This window comes from Apteryx rowi, unplaced genomic scaffold (assembly GCF_003343035.1).
Source record: "Apteryx rowi isolate R43461 unplaced genomic scaffold, aptRow1 scaffold_138, whole genome shotgun sequence".
In the NCBI taxonomy this organism is placed as follows: Eukaryota; Metazoa; Chordata; class Aves; order Apterygiformes; family Apterygidae; genus Apteryx; species Apteryx rowi.
The window spans coordinates 582,781-603,413 of NW_020447619.1; the positions used below are offsets into that span (position 1 = coordinate 582,781).

At 40.4% G+C, this 20,633-nt stretch overlaps 1 protein-coding gene across 5 annotated transcripts in view; it reads left to right on the plus strand.

Annotated features, from left to right (window-relative positions):
* The window catches only part of RARB (retinoic acid receptor beta), a 194,150-nt gene that overhangs the window by 171,451 nt on the left and 2,066 nt on the right, over positions 1-20,633 (plus strand). For 4 of the 5 annotated variants that reach the window (XM_026057299.1, XM_026057298.1, XM_026057301.1 and 1 more), the window contains 4 exons: positions 2,070-2,230; positions 9,972-10,148; positions 18,274-18,478; positions 19,835-19,993. In XM_026057299.1, coding sequence (XP_025913084.1) covers positions 2,070-2,230; positions 9,972-10,148; positions 18,274-18,478; positions 19,835-19,993 — 702 coding nt within the window. The remainder of the gene's footprint in view (positions 1-2,069; positions 2,231-9,971; positions 10,149-18,273; positions 18,479-19,834; positions 19,994-20,633) is intronic. The other variant, XM_026057302.1, reaches the window with a different exon arrangement.

A 20,633-nucleotide genomic window follows, 5' to 3' on the forward strand; every position in this document is an offset into this window, starting at 1 on the left:
GAGCACTCATGATGTCAGTGTTGGTCCTGGGTGTTTTTCCAAGGCATAAGAACATTTCTAAGCCCTGAGATTCAGTGAACAAATCGGGACATTTTGGCTTTAGAGAAATACTTGTAAAATGGGGGGGACCAACCCCCAAAACCTGCCTAAATGGGTAGCACTGAACCATCACATGAAGGTGCTTCTTTTTCTTTTCTGTTCACCTTTTTTGGCCTCTTTTGAGTCTCTGTTGCTCTAGACATCAGAATTGATGTCACTCCAGGTTGCACTTTAATCCAGCAAGGTGCTCAGCATCCTAGCCCTGATCTAGGAAAGCACATAATTGACTTCAGCGTGGGATCCGTTCACACAGTTAAAATCAAGTTCATGTTTAAAATATATGCTGGATCAGGGACGGGGTTCTCTGTTGCAAAGTCAAACCCTTACCAAGAAAAGCAAAGCCATTTCAGTTGCATTGAGTATGTGCTTGGTGACTCACCAAGGAGTAATAATATTGACTGTAGCCAGTCCTTGTTTTCTGTTACGTGCTTTACGTTCTTTATGTACCTCCCCATAACTGCTGCTTTCGCACTCCACAGTTTTCTCATACCGCTCTTAATTTTCTCTCAGTAAAAATACCCAGAGGAAAATGAATCCAGCTGTGTGTTATTCATTGTTTAACAGAGGCTGTAGGTAAGAATAATCAAAACTTCATCTTTCCTTAATCATTCAGTATTTGTCCACTCTTCATGATCATTTGTGGTTCGCAGGAACAGAGCAAGCAACTACAGAAGACGTGGTACCGTGGGGATCGGCCTGGGGAACCCGCTGGGGAAAAGAGCTAGCTTAGAGCTGTCTCTGGATTTCTGCCAGTGCTGCCATGCTTCGCTCCCTGTGGCACAGCTAAATGCTGTTTTTGGAGCCAGGCAGTACACATGAGAATCAGTAACTGTGGAATGGCCATCCTCAAATGCAACAAGCTCATCAGCTGCACCCGCATAACTCGGGGCTCTCATTTAAGTATCATGAGGTTTTGAACATAGGTGAATGTTAGTATTATTTTCTAGTTGTCCAGCAACTTTTAGTCTTTGGGAAGAGGGGTTGGGTTTGTATGGCTTTGTTTTAAAGCCCAGGTCCCTTATGTATCTGGTTACACTTAAAATGTTAGCTTTAGCTAACAACAAGCCTCTTGATAAAATTCACAAGTATTGGCAATGCTGTGGACATAGGCTTATCTCTTGGGCACATTTTGTAAAATCAAGCTATTTTCATTAAAAGAACAAAGAGTAGCATGGTGATGGAGCAGCTGTCATATTTTATTACGAAACACAAATATGTGGGAAATCAATTACAGAAGGAGTGCTGTACAATGCATATTTCCAGTAATCCTCACAACCGGGGGAAGGTAGAAGACTGACCTAAGTGCAGGAGCAGATGGCAAGGAACTGTAGAAAGCTTTGCTGTGATTTTTATTCTTCCAAGTGTTTGTGCTTCTCCTTTGATCTTCAGATCTTGAATTTAATGTGTTTCATCTTCTTTCGTTTACTGTTTTCAGCTTTAACTTTTCCTTAAAATTATTTTTGTTTGGTAGAGTTTGTATTAGTATGGATTTCATTATCTTTCCATATTGTGAAATTTAGAAAAACAGACAGTTACTGCTTTTCTTTAGTGTTCTTTGCATCCAATAAAATATCAGCTGCATCACTGAAGAGAATTTCTCCTCTCTGCCACACACAGTTGTAATGATACAATGAAAAAAATCCATCTCACAAAGGTGTTGAAAGACTTGCAGTGCATGTGAAGTTGTAGCAGACTTTCTTGGAAGGGAGATACTGTGGGAGTATGATAGTACATCTACAATAAACACCTATGGAAGTTTGGTTTCTTCACTGTCCCATTAAATTTAATTGTTACTGATAGGTACTTAAGCTTACAGTAGTAATCTCTGTGCATATAACATTTTTATCTCCACTTAACTTACATTTAAATTAAAAAAAATATTTTGCAGTGTTTTCAAGCAGAGCAGCAAGAGCAACATGGGGTGGTCTGAGTAACTGCATGTTATCTGTGTCTCTTCTTTTTTTCTATAGCTGTCAGAAATGATAGGAACAAAAAGAAGAAGGAACCTTCAAAGCAGGAGTCCACAGAAAACTATGAAATGACAGCAGAGTTGGATGATCTCACTGAGAAGATCCGGAAAGCTCACCAGGAAACCTTTCCTTCGCTCTGCCAGCTGGGAAAATACACTACAGTAAGCATGATTTGTAAAGCTTATATTTTGGATATGTATGAATGACATGAGTTTTGGATTGGAGACTTTGGATGTTTAAATAAGATACAAAAGTAGATACACTTCTTGAATTTCCTTAGCTGTGAAAAATGTATATATGCATGGAAATAAATGCTGAAGAAGAGAAATTGCACTTAACTGGAAGTGTTATTTACCAGTGTTGTAAGAGGCTGTCTGAAAGATAAATCCGGCAAGAAGACAAACTTGGACTCCGTGAGGGAATTATATACTACCATTCRTTAGAAATTTGTTAGCTTCCAAAGACATGAGTTCTGCTAGTGAATCACTGGATTACAACTTTGCAGGTGTAGGGAGTTCTGGTAACAGTCCCCAAACTACCAAGATCACGAAAAATATGAAATGTCTAAATAATCCAGTTTCTAAAATCCAAATTTGCAGTTTATTCCTCTTCCAATCTGCCAAAATACTACAAAGCAGCATGCACTTTAGCTGCTTCTTGGAAATGAAAAATTAGCCCCAAGTCAGGAAATTGAGTATAGTAGGAATTTCTCCAGAGGATTACTTGGGGAAATAAATTTTTTTCTATACATATATATGTTGCTAAATACAGGGGGAAAAGTCTGTGGTATTATAGATTTCAGAGAAGAAACACAATGTCAAGTTTGCAAATGCAGTAATTAAAGAGATGCTAAAAATATACATTAGGCAATATTTAGAGACATACCAGTAGAGGAATTGCTTGTGTTAGGTCTGGCCTGTGATCTTGTGTTGTCAGTTGTAGCAGTACTAGATGTTTGAGAGGACTGAGCGAAATGTCCTGAAGTAGTGGAGTATGTGTTCTCACTTGCTAGGGTGTGAGGTGGAGTGGCTTAGCTGGACCAAGGAGCTGTTGGCCTCCGCGGTCTTTGTTCTCCAGCCCCTGCTGAGGATCTGGGAACAAGATCGAGAATCTAGGGAAAATACATGGTCTTTGGATTACTCTCCATTTTGAGTAAGCTGTGACACTGAAATAAATGTTGAATTTCTCAAAGAGTAGTATAGGCAAGTCCATGAGAAGCATGAATATTCGGTTCAGTGTTTTAATGCACAGGGTACTGTTTTATGGCATGCTCATTTATTTACAAAGTGCAAGGTTCAAAAGTCTCAGATTGAGGTGTAAGGTTTTGGAATTTAAGGGCAAGAAAAGCAAGTCTAAATGTTGTGACATTAAATGCAGAAGGTTGTGGCACTAGAAAAGAACATTATTTTTATGTCATTGAAAGGATTTTCACAAACATTTCTCAGATTTGATTTTGAGAGCTGCATAAACTTTTTAGTACTGGGAAAGGCCTCTGTCCTCTGTGGGCTGCTCCGGTGCTATCTCTACTCGTGTTTGGGGTAGGCTTAGTCAAAATAGTCAGTGTAGGCATGCTGTTAAATATTGCTGAAGTAGGCAAGCACAGTCAGACCTCCAGGGATCAGTGCAGTATGCAAGGCTAGGAGCTCAAAAACAGCCAGCTGGTGACATAACTAAAAGCCCTCCACTTCAAGGCTTGAGACTGGGATTCGTAGTGTCTCTTTTCAAGGAAATTCCTGGGTTAAAGCGCTCAACCCTTCCCCTCATAATATGTGGTGTGTCCTCATCTTAAAGCGAATAAAAACTTCCAAACAGGTGCTCTCAGCCTTCTGCAAATGTAAAACCACTTCTGAATAAGTGTGAAAAATCTTCCCAATTCAAAGATAGTTCCTGTATGCCTTGCCGGAGAGGTGACATATGTCCACAGCTGGGACGCATGCCCCAGACTGGTCTGCACGCTGGCGTTGGTTGCTTGCAGGCTTCATCGCCAGTGGCCTGGCTCTCTGGGAATAACTGATTGGTATATCTCTGAGTGTAAACCTGTCATGACATAATTCTGTGTTAACTCTGCGCTAGAAGAGTGCACTGGAGCCGATCTGTTGATACTTTGTACTGGTAGTTGTCAGAAATCCTGAATGATTGAAAGATAAACCTGAGCACCATACTCTTGCATTATATATTGGATGCTTAAGTATCATTAATATTTTAGCTCCTGAAATGATACAAATGGATGAAATTGGAGCAGGTCTGGTTGCATATCACACCAGTGATGCCTTCATCCTGGGTTCCTGCTGAGCCTGATGGTGAGATTATGTTCGTGTAGCAATTGCAGAGCCCTTACTGAGAGCACCTGGATTTTAGTAATGGACGAATCTGACCTGACTATGAATAACCATGATCTGACCACAGTGTCTCCGAGGCCGAGTATAGGTAATCCTGATTTCAGGCCACATTGGACAACTTGGGGATACAAGACTTCTTGTTTTTGTGTCTGGTCTTTTGGCACTCTGTGTCGGGTTAGCTGCATCCAGCTGAAGACTGCTACTTTGTCATGTTTTGGTACTATACACGTTGCAATAACAAAATTATACTGAGAGAGTTTTCTGTCTTACCTTGAATCTTTGAGAGCTCTATGGCTTCCATCAACAGCTGTGTCAAAACTAATAGCAGTGGTGCTAAATGTTAGCTGCCCTCTCACTTTGCTGTCATATTCTCTGTGTGAAATGCCAACTATTTAAATTTCGTGTAGCTAAGGTTTGGTGACCGTTCTGGCATTTTGGATAGGAATTTGTTGTTAATGCTATCTTTTTTCAGCTTTTAAAGTGATAGAGTACAGGACTCCTTCAGTTGTTTGCACCTCCTAAAAAAACCCAAAACCTTAGGGATTAGAGTATTTCTAAATAGCAGTGGTTGGAATAAAGGTAGACTTCCATCTTCAGCTGTCTGTCACCAAAGGAGTCGGGAGACGGTTTTTGGTGGAGGTGGAGGATCCATAAGCTTCTCAGAACAGGGAAGAGGTCCATGGTAAGTTGAGGAACACAACTTCAGTGCTCAGGCAACAACATGCGCTGTGGGTCAAATGCAGGGCATGAGCCATAGCCTTTCCTTCTGAGACACTTGAAATAGGGATCAGATGTCAAAAAGCAGAACTGCACCACCTTTTTTTTTTTTTTTTTTAATGTTGAGACCAAAGAGAGGTAGAAGCGTAGAACACTATTTTTCTTGACAGTAACAAGATAGTAAAGGTAGAAGATGACTAGTCGTGCTTTTATGCCTCGTTTTGTAGGCTAATGTTTATGAAAAATGCCCCCCTCGTTCTCTGAAGCATATGGACTGGTTTTACCACCTTCCTATGTTTTTGTTGTTGTTGTTTAATTCTTTAAGTGAGAAGTGAGAAATGAGCATGTTGAATCAATGTGGATTCACTCAAATTTCATGAGTTCTGCTCTGACGTACCGATAGAAACTGGGGGAGGAGGAATCTGTGTTCCATAAGCTCGGCTCCTGTACGTCTCTGGTTCGGCAATCTTTGAGACTGATTGAAAACATGTTTCTGTTTGGTGCTAAAAAGAGCAAAGGATTTTAAATATTAGAGAGTGGGGTAAAAGAGCTGATACCAAAAGACCTTGCAGAGATACGGTCATTAAAAAACAAAATCTGTTCAGACATTTGGACTGCATATCTGACTCCTCTTGCTCTTGAACACGGAGGTCTGCATTTCCTGTAGAAAAAGATTGTGTGGGTTTTTTTTCCCCATTGTGTATTTTTATTTGTTCAAAAATGGATTTGGAAAAGCATTTTAAATTGTGAGCTTTATATCTATCTGCTCTTTAAAAAGAAAAAGTGTCCCTATCTGTAATAATTACTGTACTTTGCATAGTTAATAAAAGTCTACTTAAAATAATGGGGGAATAGCACTTATATTAAATTCCCTGGGTCATTTGACTTAACAGTTGCATTTGGTGGGCAGTGGCAAGTATAGTTCTGTCGATGATGAGAATCAGCAAGCTGTTTAAACATAATGGATTTCAAAAGTCCATCATAAATAGATCTGTTTTATTACTGTCAGCCAGGTAAGAGAAAGTGCCGTAGTAATTTCTCTAGAGATGTCATACTTTATAGTATAATTGAGTGTAACTATACTGCTTGTCCCTTGAGACTGGTGTTATTTGCAAGTCTACAGCTGTGTTACATCCAGCCTCATGATAAAGGGAGGATAAAACAGAAAATAATTTTTTCCTCTGTAGATCCTTGCCTCTGGTTCTCACAAGTTGCTGTTTGCTAGCTGCAAGCAGACAGGTTTTGCATCTCGGTGGCGTTTTGCTCTTTGTAAGCGCTCAGCTTAAAAGTTATATGGCTATTTTTCTGTGCTGTTGCAGAGGAAATGTAATATATCCTGATGCTGGGATTGAGCGAAGGAGTATGCTGTATACCTTCATTGAACTTGCATGAGCTAGAGCGTATGGCTGCTTTTACTAAGGAGGCATAGCAAGTGTTCCTGATTAGGGCATAGTGGCCCCTGTGAGCCTTGTTTCATTTGTAAAGTGGATTTTAAAGACAGGAGGGATTCTGCCACTGTGTATGTTTCTGTGAGTACCTCATCCTGTATTGTTAATGTGGAGATAGAGCAGACTGCAATGAAAAACAAAAATGATGGAAAAAATGGGATCAATTTATGTGGCAAAAATGGCTGTTTAATTGGATTTCGTAGCAAGGTTGGGCTTTTCTACTGATCAAGATGTCACTAGGGTGTATTACAGTATTGTTCCACCATATGTGCTCTGGTGCAAATGCTTGAAAAACATGCAAGACTGCTCCTGGAAAAGGCACCCAAAAAACTGCTTCAGTAAAATATTCAGGAAAAGTCATAGCGTCTGCATCTTTTTCACAGCATGGTTAGAGGAGATCCCCAGGCAAATTTAATCAGAGYTTCTGTTTCTAAAATGCATTTTATTAACCCCACATTTTGTGTTCAACCTATACATTGATAGAGTCAGTTTTGTTTTTACATATTCAGAAATGCTGCTAAAAAACTAGCTATTTTCCATGATGCTCATGGCTGCATTCATTACCAAATAAAATGTTAAAAGTCTTTCCATTTGTAGCATCTCAAAGATAATATGTAAACCACATTAGATCCAATGCAGAGGAATATGGGAACCAGCCTAATAAAACACCAGGTTATTTTGTATTTTATTAACTGCCCCTTTCCTTCAGTTTGCATAATAGTGAGTTAGATTTACATTTGTTAAGACGGCCGTGCATTACTCTTACTAGAAGACATGTCAAACTTCCCATTGCCAGTACTGTAGCATGATAAAGTAACCTCTCATGATACTGATGAAGATTTTGTTCACACTTGCTGGTTTCATGCAACGTCTTTTTTTCCAGATGGATACCCTATTGTAAAATGATTTCCTGCTTTAGGCTCTGCTTTGTGTAGCTCTACGCTATGCCATCTTTCTATGAACTGGATAAACTGCCTATTAAATTTAATTACAGCCTGAATGACTGCACATCTTGATCTTATTTTTCCTCCAATGTACTGTATTTCACCAAGGTCCTTGAGGATGAAATAAAATAAATCTGAAGGATGCATAATCCAGTAGCCGAAAGAAATGTTTCAAAGGGCATTACAATGACTGTTAACCCATTAGTTTTGGACCATTTTGAAGGCAATTCTTTAGGTTTAGGATTATGCAGACATTTTCTCCTATCTTTTCTTCTGCCATTAAAAAAAAAAAGAGAAGCTGATTTTAAGGAGTTCCCAGAATAGCAATTCAAATAGAAATGAAGTAAGTTTTTTATCTCTTAAAAAGAAGGCATGTGCGCACCCTCAAACTGATCATCATGATTAGCATTGATTTGTCACARTAATGGCCTAATGTAAATCTTATAGGCTTGCTTCTCTACTCTGTTGCAAGCAGAGATGGACGTCAGGCTGGTGACTCCCTTGGGACCAGCCACAGCCTTCACATCATGCCTGTCCCTGGGCCAGACACTGGAGACAGATCGTCTGTAGCCACTCCGGGCTTATCCCATGCCCCATGTCCTCTCTCCTGCCTCTTCCTTCCTGTGAACTGCAGGAGGCTGTTGGTATCAGAGGTGAGAAGCTACTTCTGTATGGCTTCCTGCTCATGGAGAATTCCTTTGCACATAAGGGATTTTCCTTTAGCTGAATTAGGGCCCCTTTGTACCACTCATTCAATAAAAAGTGTCCCTGGTGCTGAATCTAGCCCTGCGTCTGAAAGAGGCCCAGGTGGCTGAGGTGACAGTGGGATGTCACCATAGCTCATCACCATGCCACCGCTGCTTCCCTGCTGGAAGTCCCAGCTGAGGAGAGGAGGAGGAGTATGTGCGTGAGAGAAAGAGACCCAAAGCAGTCCCCACTGGATGACTCCTTTGGAGATCTCCAGCTATTTCCAAGGAGGTAGATGTCCTCACCATCAGCAATGGCAGGGGCAAAGTTATTAGAGATGTTTCCCCCAAGAAAGTGTGACCCAAGTAAATTGAACGCTTACCCCGGCATCTGTCTGTCATGTCTGTTAGGTTTTTGGGTTGAGACTCCCCATTTAACTTCAAAGTAAATTTAAATATACTTAACATTTTGACTTTAACTAAAAACAAGGCATCTAATCACATGGGCTTCCTCTGCAGTCAGGGGAGGAAGCTGCTGTTCGAGGGGGTTTCTGCTATCTGTCTTAGGTATCTATCTGGAGTGGGTGGGCTTTTTTCTGGAGACGCCTCTTTCTCTCTTGAGTAGCCATCAGATTAGATGTGGAAGTGAAAGAAATTCTGCCTTGGGTTTCCTGTGGTTGCAGCTCAGCACATTTTGCAAATTAGAAATCATCATGTTTTTTCAGGTAGAGTTTGTCTCACAATGAGCAGCTATTCCTATGCAGAGGGGAATGCCAGGCAGCTGAAGGCTGCTGTGATGCCCAGGAAACCTGGTGACCCATGAAATAAATCCAGTGGCAGGGGACTGTCTCCCTGGCTGCATTGCAAACAGCATTGATTAAATGTTGGCAAAGTGGGGATGTGCTGCGTGCCTCCATTTTTGTTGGACTGATGTTCTCAAATAGATCACAGTTACTTTTGAATCAGCTGGTTCTTGGCTGACATGCACTTCATTTTTAACTTGTTTTAAGGGTTAAGCGGCTATTTTTAATGTAAAAAACATGAATCACAATGCAGATATGACTCTATATCCTGAAAAATTACAGGTTTTTGGATTAAGATATGTGAGTATATGGAAACAATCACTGAAAGATATAGATAGAATGTCTTTGTAACACATCAAACAATAGGGGACATGTTGGAGGTACCATCAAATGAGCATACAGTGTTCATCATTGTACATGGTGTTTTTCATTATGTTGTGTAAAGCAATTCTCTTTAACTCATGGGAGACTGTAGCTTGAGAAAGCTGTAAAACCCTTGCAGAGCCACAGAGCAGATAAATTAAGTAGAACTAATTTGCTAAGACCTTAAGTATGTGAAACTGTGTTCCAAATATTGTGCTGCTTTTTCCAGATGAGGACCCAATATTCATGTTCCACTGTTCATTTTATTTTCTGGGGTACAACTGTAAATTGTCTCTCTCAATGCACTTATTATATAATGGCAAGGAAGAATAATGATAGTGGCATTTGAAAATGTTTAAGTTCATTTGTATTCCTTGTACAGATGGCCTCTGCAATCATAAGTAACAGAAATATCCAAGGAATTTTCAGGCAATTGATCCAAGTTTAAAAACAGCATCATCCCAGCAGCAAACTGCAGAAAATGCCTGGAATGTTAATAGAAAGTACTTATAGAAGGAATACTATGTTGTTGTTTCTTTGCCTTGAAAATCATTTATTGAAAGGAAGATTGTTGATTTATGGTGCCTTCGTTTTCTTTCCAGAACTCTAGTGCAGACCATCGGGTTCGACTGGATCTTGGGCTTTGGGACAAATTCAGTGAACTTGCAACAAAGTGCATTATTAAAATAGTGGAATTTGCAAAACGATTGCCAGGCTTTACAAGTTTGACCATTGCAGACCAGATAACTCTACTTAAAGCAGCCTGCCTGGATATACTGGTATGTATCTTTAACGTCACTGTTATGTTATTAATGAATTTTATATTACACTGTTACTGAGTACTAATGAGAGAGAGGATGAAATTCCGCACCAGATTTACGATTGCAAAACTAAACTTATTGGATAGTAAGTTATGATCAAGAGTGGACTCTAGCCCTTGTCTACAAATATGTGTTATATAGGATGACTGTACTTTTCAAGATATGCGATAAGTCTTCAWGGTTAGTGGATTTCAGTATGGTTGCAAGAAGGGCACATTTTGATATTCTGGTACTAAATGAAATATATGCAATTTTGGAAAATTTTCCCTATCATTAACACTGAAGAGAGATGTGATTCCCTTTCATTCTTCTTTCTCCTCCTCTTCCTCCTCTCTACAAAATATAATGCAGCCAGGGCTCTGTATAAAGGATATCTAGAAAGACAGTCCCCTGTGTAGTATTTTAGGAATGCTCTGTACCTCTGGTTGTGAGGTAGTTCAAAGAACAAGATCTAAATTTTCCAAGTGAGCCTTTTCCAAGTTGTAATGGTGGAACCAGATGCGCCTAGAGGTGCAGGTGCAGATGCAAAGCCTTCGGTACACAGGATTACCAACTTTCAGGAGTGGTACAGGTATTTGTAGAAATGGACTCAAAAGTGTACATCATATAAATTTTAACAAAGTGTCATTTAATTTTAAATATACCAGGGTATACTCTACAGCGGGGAAGTACGTAGGTTGGTTTGAAATTGTTCTCCAGACTTTGCTGCTGCATCCGTCAGGGCAAGATACTTACCCTGCCTTTGTCTCTGGCTGTTTCTGTCAAACAGGGGTAGCGTGCAGACCTTCAGAGGAGCCCTCGGGGAACTAATCATTTCTTTACAAATGCCTAAGAGGTCTTCAGGTTTTTAATGCCAAATATGCTCTTTATTATTGACCATTACAATGACTTTCAGAAGAATTGTTAGTATTTTAAACAGAAGCTGCACTTGGAAATGTTTCTTTCYGAGCACAAATGTTCTGGTCTTTATTGAACCAAGTGACTTTTCTGTGTGGGCCAAGGAACTCTTTGTAGGATGGCTACTCTATATATATATTTTGGCATCAGACAGCATTTTAAACTAGAGAATTTGAAGTTAAAGTAATTAATCTTGGAAATTCTAAAAATGCCTTGCTTCAAACGGCATCATATTGAGGAGGACATTAACTGCTCTGACCTTTTCTTCTTGGTGTGTCAAAAGCTGTTTTGAAGAAACTCATCTAGAGGACATTGATGTAGGAGAAAAAGGGGGTGGGAGAGAGGGTGGGACATTATTCTTTGGCCCATAGGAGGAAGTTGAGCTTGCCCTGCAGTTCTCAATCTTCGCCTCTCGTTGTCCCCTTCTTGCGGGCGCTCATTCGCTGTCTCCTCGTATTCGCTCGTAGGCTGTCTCCTCCCTGCTGCGTGTGGGCTCTCCACCAGACGGAGCCATTTATCACCCATCGCATGCCTGTCGTTGGTAGCTCTGCTACGATAAGACACAGTTAAGGAGTTCCTACACCAAAAGACGTACAGTAATATATAAAGAGTGGCGTTGTCTCAAGTGTGTTCTGCCAGATGTATGGGAAAAGAACTGTTTTGCATTTGCGAGGCTGGAGTAACAAATGGTTAATATATAAACCACCCCAAAAGGAGGGGAGAGGGAGAGAAGAGGTGTGGGCATGGCAAGAAATTTGTGCACCCAAACTCATTACACCTAAAACTTAAGCCCTCGAGCTGCCGCCCCCTCTTTGGGGCTGTCATTTCCCAGCTCGGAAGCTGCTGGACAAAATCATACCATAATTCTGTAACTGGTTCAGCTCCAAATGCAACTCCTCTTCGTTAGTGAGTAATGGGAGTTACCTCCAAGAGCGCATGCGCTGTCTCTGTTTTAGGGGCTCCCTGACGGCTTTGCTTGTTGTTTGTATCACCGAAACCAGCTGGAAGTTATTGAGTGTTTAGGGGTAGCATTTCAGCTGGCTTTTTATCTGAAGTGTTTAGAGATAAAGGTACTTTCTAGCCTTTGTTCAGGGTGACTAAATGAAAGCTTAGTTGCGAGATTCAAAAGAGTATTAATAATGAGACAAGTGGTGAATGGTGAATTTATTTCAACYCCCTAAATATCTGATGGATAGAAAGGGAAGAGCTGAGATTTTTTTCAAAACCAGGAGCAGATAGGACATGGTTGTTATGAATAGTGCTAACTTTTCCGTGCAACATTTATACAAGCTTTATGTGACTATTTTATGTGCTGCTTAAAAAGAAAAAGGGATAATTACCACAACCGCAGTAACATGGAGCACGTGCAGTGTCTGTGAAATGCCCATAGCCATTAAACCCACATCACCTGCACATAATCTGAATTGGAATGCACTTCTGTATTTAAGCTAAATTTCAGTACTTTTAGTGGTGTGTTAATAGTGCCTGTTTTTCCCCCAGCAACGCACTTCTCCTAATTATGTGGCACATTTCAAATGCTTTACTCTGTTGTGCATTTACGTGCAGAGGGAACGCTGCTGCCCCTCCCGCGGTGCATGCACAGCCCCCGTGGTGTCCGGGTCCCGAGCACGCGGCGCCTGGTTTGCCGGCGTTTGAGGACTTTGTTTCTAGCAGCGGTTTAGTTGCTGCTGTGCACCACTGCCCACTCCCTGCCCGGCCGGGTGCGATGCTGGCGCTCCYGCAGCCGTCCCACCGGCACGGCCCCGGCTCCCTGCCTGCCTGCTCCAGAGCTGCTGCGAGTCCAAAGCAGTGATAAGCCCCAGCAGGGGCTCCGCATGCTCTGCTTGGTTGGTTCTTGCAGCTTGAGATGCTTAAAACCCCTCATACTCAAACGAAGGAAATGTGCCAAGGACTTAAAAAAAACTCTTGGATGTGGGTCAAAGACTTGTTTTATATACAAACAAACACAAGCTCTGGAAGGGAAATAACATCAAACCTCATAAGATAGTCAAAGACGCCAGTTGAGGATGGCGGAATTTATATTTGCTCTGGAGCCAAAAGTTTTGGGGATAAATGTTACTAAAATTCAGTCAGTAACCCTTGTAAAAGTGATCGCTTCTGTCTGCTTGTACGCAGATGCTGCAGTAGGAGAGCATGTGCAAAATCATCTCATTTTGGCAAAATGAATGTGAAGAGTCCACAAAGTTAGTCTTTTGGAAATCTGGTGATTAAAAAGCTAAGACATTCTTGAGCACTGATCCTTAAAAATGTTATTTTCACTTTTTGTTGTAAAACCCTGCACATTTGTGGATGCAGAATAACCTGTACTGATGGGATGTTCCAGCATTGTGGAGGTTTGTTCCTGTGCTGCTGCACTCTGGGAGGTCACCTGCATTGGTCCCGCACCTTGCTAAGGCAGCTAAAGTGTAAAAACAGGATTTCTCTAAGAAAGCCCAGGTTGTGTTAATAAATCTGTTTACAACAGATAATTTTATGATTGATGGAATGTAGCTTTCTGGATGTTTTTGTTTTGTGCAACACATAGGGTTTTTATTTTGCTATTTGGAATTGACTCATGGGAGCTCCAAATCCTTTAAGATATAAATATTCTTTAAAACAAAGGGTCCTTTAATCATGGTAAGAACCTTATTTATGGCTGCAAGTGGCATTTAAGAGCAGAGTGACAACTAAAATACTTGGCTTAGTTCCAAAACCTAAACTTTACTGAGGACATTAGGAGGATGTCTTCTAGACCATGATTGAGTTTAAAATGGAGAGAGATACAGTGATTTCTTATTTTGAAGTGCTGACATTTCCCATATGTTCTGCAGTGAATATGAGCTCAAGATCAACTTCACTTTGACGCTGGAAGTTTGCCCAAGAAAAGTTTAGCAGCGAATCAGCAATATCCATGGCATTTTACAGATCTTGATGAAGGGCACAAATTAAAAAAACATTTTAAACGATCTGTCTCATAATTTAATAACAGTGTGTTGTGGGATAATGTAGAAGGAATGTAGGAGAAACCTGAGACCTGATTGCTCCAGTCAACTTTAGTGCATTGCAGAAAACACATATTTGAGCTTCAGCTGTGCCAGTGTCCCATCTGAGCCACTGCAGGCTTGTCCAATAAAAGACTTGAGCAGAATTTAGGTACAAAAGCCTCACGTCTGCCTTTTGTTCAAAAAAAACAAAAAAACCAAAAAAACTCAATTGCTGTCTGTGCCTGAAACTAGCTAAATTCCACAGGCCCTTTATATTTTAATCATAGATTTTGCAAGGCCCCTGGAAATCTGTTTCTGTGCATGCTCGCTGTTGCCCTGGGCTAAGGCACCTAGCCCCAAATTCCTTGATCTACGAGTGGGTCCGACTGAGTCCTTTGGTAGAGTGGTTGGAGGAAACCTCCATCTGCCGGGGAAGTCCTTGCAGCCCTGTCTGAGGCTGCCAGGCCCTGGGCAGAGASGGCGTTGTGGTCTCAGCCCTCTGCTTGGGTTGCAGTGGCTGCTGCATGTGACCACATGCCCGCTGTAGGCAGGCTCAGCCTCCAGGTTGCTCTGGATAACTGCTCTGAGGTGCCCGACTCCCTCCAAGGGCAGGAGGTTTTGCACCTACCCTATGGTTGTAAATCCTGCCATGAGGGAAGTGAAGGTGTCTAAAGTTGGGCATTGCAGCGTTTGCATCCTTTATTCAGACTTGCCCTTCGGTAGCAGTGTCACTCAAAAGCCTCTCTCAGTGATTTGTCCTTAAGGAGGAATCGCATCTGCCACCCCAACCTGGGCAGCTGCCGGTGTCTGCGCTGGCAGCTGCAGTCAGGATTAGGGAGTCACCACTGTGGTGCCTGGTTTAGCTCCAAGTCCTGCTCAGCTCATTTTGTTGGGTTGGGAGTCCTGAGGGTGTGGAGGAACACTTGTTGCTAAGGGTTAGCAATTAAAATAGCACTGGAATAAAAAGCCTACATTTCTCCCCAGTTGAGCTAATCGTCTGGGAAAATCATTTCAACTTAAAGTGCAGAAGTACAGAGCTTTGTTCCTCCAGGAGTTGGACACCTGGTCTTCACAGGCTACACACGTACACTGGAAGGCAGCTACTGTACTTGCAGGCTTCATACCAATGATGTCTTGCGTGCCATCAGAGAAGTAGACCAAGTAGCTTTTGAGTTTCTCAATAAATATGCAGTTTTCAAACCATGTTTTTCTTGAAAACAACAAACTCTACATGCTTCCTTTTCTTTCTCTACAATCTGTTCCTCCAAGGGGGCTCTAAGTTTGTTCAGGTTTGTTATTGAGTAGGTTGGTCTGTAGTCTTTATCATACCTTTTAAAGACTTAAAAGGATAATCAACAGTGAGCTTTGGGGGAGACAACTGCCAGGAGTCCTAAGTGTAGAAAATGGTAAACATGCTCTCTGATTTATTGAGAGGGTACCATGTTTTGTAATGTTAATTTCTGCTAATAATCTTGAGATACACTTTAGCTATTACACAAGAACTTTGGACTTACCAGAAGCCTTTTAAGATTACTTATATTAGAGGGAATTTGTGTTCAGTGAAGAATTTGAGTGCCGTGCATTTGTATTTGTGCCTATCTATCTTGGTCATTCATTAAAATAATTTTAAGAGTTCATTTTAATTCAGAGGACAAGGGAAAAATGTAGAAAATGTCCGTCCAACCACATAAAGCCTTAGTGCTTTAATGTATATCCACAATATGTGATAAGATTATTACTGAGATAGAAAAGCTTCCCTGTAGGTCTCTTAAATGCCATGCCCTCCTCATTCGCCTCCCTGTTTGTTTGGAACAGTGTTGCCAGGCAAAGATGAAAGTGGAAGAACCAACCCCAGGTTGGTCAGCTGCCAAGTTTGGGGGCCTTCTGACCAAGAGCTTCTGGAGCTGTGGAAATAATTAAAATTCTCCCTGTACTTATATTTGTGTAAATCTTTTTTGTTGAATCTTTAAAAAAAATAAGTAAGCTGGCTGTATAGGAAATAAATACAATCAAGCCACGAGAAAATATGGCTACAGTCTTAGCCCAGCTAATCAGCTATACTTTTGGAAGATTTCTTTTTTTGATTTTAGTTTAGGGATAAGCCTTCTCCCTCCTCTGATTATTTTAAATGTTAAGCACTGATATATTAACACAAATCAGTCAACAGGATGGCTGTCTCTTTTATTTGATTCTTATACCACTGTTCATTAATACCAGCTGTATAAATGAGCATGTGCTGTAGAGTGTTTCTAATGGAACATATCCTGGGATGGTTGTTCAGAGAAGTGAAAGAATTTGCTCCTCTCTTCACAAATGCCTACTGCTACACCTCTGCTAGGATTGCACTCTTTACGCTGAAGTTACCCCAGCAGCATTTAGTAACAAAATGCAGTGCATTCTCAGGGTTTTATTCAAGTGTTTTGCATTCCTCTGTGTCCATTTTAAGGGTATGAATCCCCATCTTCCTTTGGAGTGTCCATTTATCTGAGGGTCAGTACTGAATGGCTGCATTCATATGTGTAAACTTGCCAAAACCAGCGCTGCCTCATCTTGTAAAGGAGTTAATATCATCAGCAGGAGGAGACCCGTTGCACCAGGCAGTCAGGATATCCACCATCATGATCGCTGCACCGGGCTTGGGGTGGGGGGAGCCTTGAGGAAGTCTGGCCACCAACTGGCTGGTGAGGAGGTTCGAACTTACAGTGCTGGGAAAAAACAATAATAGTGGAAGAAGGAGAAAAAGTTGTGCAAACTCCTCAGACTGCTGGCAGCCCCGAGTGTTCAAAGTTTGATAATCAGTGCAGAAGCAAGCTTCCCAGCTGGCAAGAGAAGCACTTTGTGGAGACCAACTGCAGCAGCAGTTGGAGAACTTTGCATTGCTGGTCATGCTGTGCCAGCTTGACTAGGTCAGCAGTATTCCCTCAAAACCTGTGATTTTGCCCATGACAGAAGGTATTTGAGGGCAAGAAATGTGAGAAAAGCAGGAATAATTGACTCCCAAGTCATCTTCCGTGTCACCCAAGAAAAAATAAGATAAGCAAGTGGCTTCATCATTAAAATCAAAGTGAAGAATCTTACTGGCTAGAAGTAGCACCTGGGTCAAGCCCGATGTATTTCTTAGTGAAGCAATCCTCATGTGTGGAGTCGTAAACGAGTAAAAATGTGTCAGGAGAGGGTAACTGAACCAGCTTATTACTATGTCAGCATCGGATTTTTGACCAAAACTAACTATACAGTAGCCAGGCTCCTGTTGAGTGTTATCAAAACCAGTAGTGAAATAGTCTATTTTTTACTAGCAAAAAGTACTGCTATGCTGCAGCAGAACTCCTGCTTTTGTGTTGCAACCTCCCTTCCAGGCTGCTCCTCTTAGCTCGAAGGAGTGCTGCAGCAGTCTGCTCGCACGCGGGATGTGCCATGGGACAGAGGAAGAACATTCCAGCATGCAATAATGGTTATTTAGTTGTTTGAAAAAATTACAACTGGGAATTGCCTTCTGTGACTTTTCTTCTTCTGCTTCTTTTCCATTTTGTTGTTTTTCCAACTAAATATTTGCTCCGTTGCTGCAACATAGTTGTGTTCATATAGTAGTATTTTCCTATATGCTACCACAGAAGAAATGAAGGAACCTCAAAACACAGGTTATGTTCTACCACTTTCACCAGTTTACAGCTATCTACACTCACTTGCACAAGGTACAGAGGAGATAATTTGTCCTTATCAAGACACAACTCAGAAGCACTGTCATGCAAAATTGATCCCCCAAATCAATTAAATATGTGTATGCTCTAAAAGGTGAGATGTTGTTATAATCATGCTGGGATCAGAGTGGCAGTACAGTAGCATTTCATAGTTAGGTGCATATAACATACTGATTATGGGGAGGTTTATGTGATTACTATGGTAATGTTAATGATTTATGCCTTTGGAATTGCAGAGAAGTTTTGATTATTTGATAATCAGGGAAAACATTTGGAAGTGACAGATTTCTGTTACAAAAAATACAGCAGAAATATATTGAAATTCACTATGATTATTTTTGTGTGCAATTTTTGTGCTACCAGAACTGAATGTACCAGAGTTTATGTCAGACTGTTTTGACATGAACATGTACTACAGTTGCACGGGTAATTTGCTGCATCAGGAAAATGCAGGAACTTTCATGGGATGAATTCTTCAGATTTCATTCTTTTATCCCCCCACAGATCCTTAGAATTTGCACGAGATACACACCAGAACAAGATACTATGACGTTTTCAGATGGCCTTACCCTAAACCGAACTCAGATGCACAATGCTGGATTTGGTCCACTAACTGACCTTGTGTTCACATTTGCCAATCAGCTCCTGCCTTTGGAAATGGATGATACAGAAACAGGTCTCCTTAGTGCCATCTGCTTAATCTGTGGAGGTATCATACAGCATGAATTTGGATGTGTTTGAAAAGGACAGACACATTAAGATCTTCATTTGTATTTTACTTGCTTTGCTTTCCTACACTAAACCATGTTATAAAAAGTATAGAAAGGACTTACTTACACTAAGGGTTTGTTTTCAACTGATGATGGTTATTGTTTTTATTACTGACAAGTTTTTTAATGAATCTGATCATTGGATCAGGCAAATGATCCTATTTTTTGCCTGATAAAGGCATATGGGATGCATCCTGCTGCATTTTTTGTAGAAGCAGTATATGGGTACCCCATATGAATGACCTTTGTTAGTAACTTTGGGGTTTTATGTAACTTTTACCCATAAATGTAATTGCATACATATCCGTATAGTTACATTTACACAGAAGTCATTGGTGATAACTTTCTTTAGGAAAAGTAGAGTTCTACTTTGAAAGTAATACAGTAGCACAGATGACATGATTTTGGGGGGTTGATTACAAAAAGTTGAAAGGGACGCTGTCAAGTAAAATCCTAGTTAATTTAAAAACAACAAAAACAGGAGCTTCAGTCTCTTCACTTGTTTCCAAACTTGTGTCCTCTTATGCTAGTCCAGAGTTTGCACAGAAAGAGAGAGAGAGAGAGAGAGAGAGAGATGAGCTTAAGAAACACACCTTCTTTACACCTTGTTGAAACACACCTTGTTGAAATACAAACTACACAAAAAAGCATGTTTTGCTTCATTTTCCTGTGCAATATTTTAGGCACTACTAGACAATAACTGGTTTAAAAACAAAAGTCAGTCTTTGTTGACAGTGTCCCTTCAGTACAAAATCATCCTGATTTTATGTGTCTCTAAATATAACCTATCAAAAGCAATGACAGGTTCTAAGATGTCTTTAATGTAAGCTATTGCTGGTGCGTCCTGTTTTATGGGTGACATTTGTTGTCACTCAAGTTAGCACTGCCACCTGCTGATATATGATGGTAATTCACTTTATCTTAGTATTGATACAAAATAAAATCAGCTGTAAAGTTTGTATACCTAAGTAGCCTGTAAATGCTGTGTACAAAATTAGTTCTCGTTTATTATTTGCAGTAAGGTGTTTTCCCCTTTGAGAGTGAGGGACAAGAGCAAACTGATCATTTTGGACCACTCAAGTTACAAACCTTTCCAGTAACCAATAAAAAATGAATCCAAGTTTCATAAATGATGTTTTGGCTTCTTCCTGTGGAATACATGCCACAGAGTGTGGGTCTTAAATGGAGAAAATTAAGAGATTCTGATCAAGAAAACAGAGGAGCTTCTGTGATTTGGAGTTTGTAGAAAATATTTTAAATGATAATACTAGTGATATAATGCTTTTTTTTTACAGATCGCCAGGACCTTGAAGAACCAGTGAAAGTGGATAAACTCCAGGAACCATTGCTGGAAGCACTGAAAATTTATATCCGAAAGAGACGACCCAGCAAGCCTCATATGTTTCCAAAGATCTTAATGAAAATCACAGATCTTCGTAGTATCAGTGCAAAAGGTACAGTAACTCACAATGAATTCAGTAATGTTGTCAATGTTACATGTGAGAGCCAGCTGGCCTAGAGACTTGGCACTTTTTTTWAAAAAAAAAGTGTCTAAGAAAAAAAAAAAGGTCATCTTGGCCTTTTTCTTCCCTTCTTTTAAAACTGATGAAAAAAAAATATTTAACTCATGTTTAGATTGTTCTTCTTTAAACATACACTGTGATGCTACATGACCTAAGGCTTCGTTTTCCACTGTATAAGTGGGTTAGAAGATCATTAGCATGAACTCTTTGTTAGTAATTTTAAGACTAGATAAAACCCTAAATTAAATCTCTGTTAATGTTCATAATGGGGTGCATGTCAACTTGTATTTTGTGGTAGTAATGGCTTTCAAAACGAAAAGTCTGTTTACAGACAGCAGAAAAAATTTGTGCATCCAAAATATTCCTAAACTGTGGTCTGATGTACTAAAGATTTAGATTGGAAGTGACTTGATCCAGGATTTTGGAGACTCAGCACCTCTGATACAAACTAACTATGCTTTCACATGTATCAGGTTTTTCCTAATGTTTTGGTAGCGATTGATGGATTGATCATGTAAAAACAAATCCATTCCAAGCACACATCACATAAATTCTCTAATGCATAGGTAGT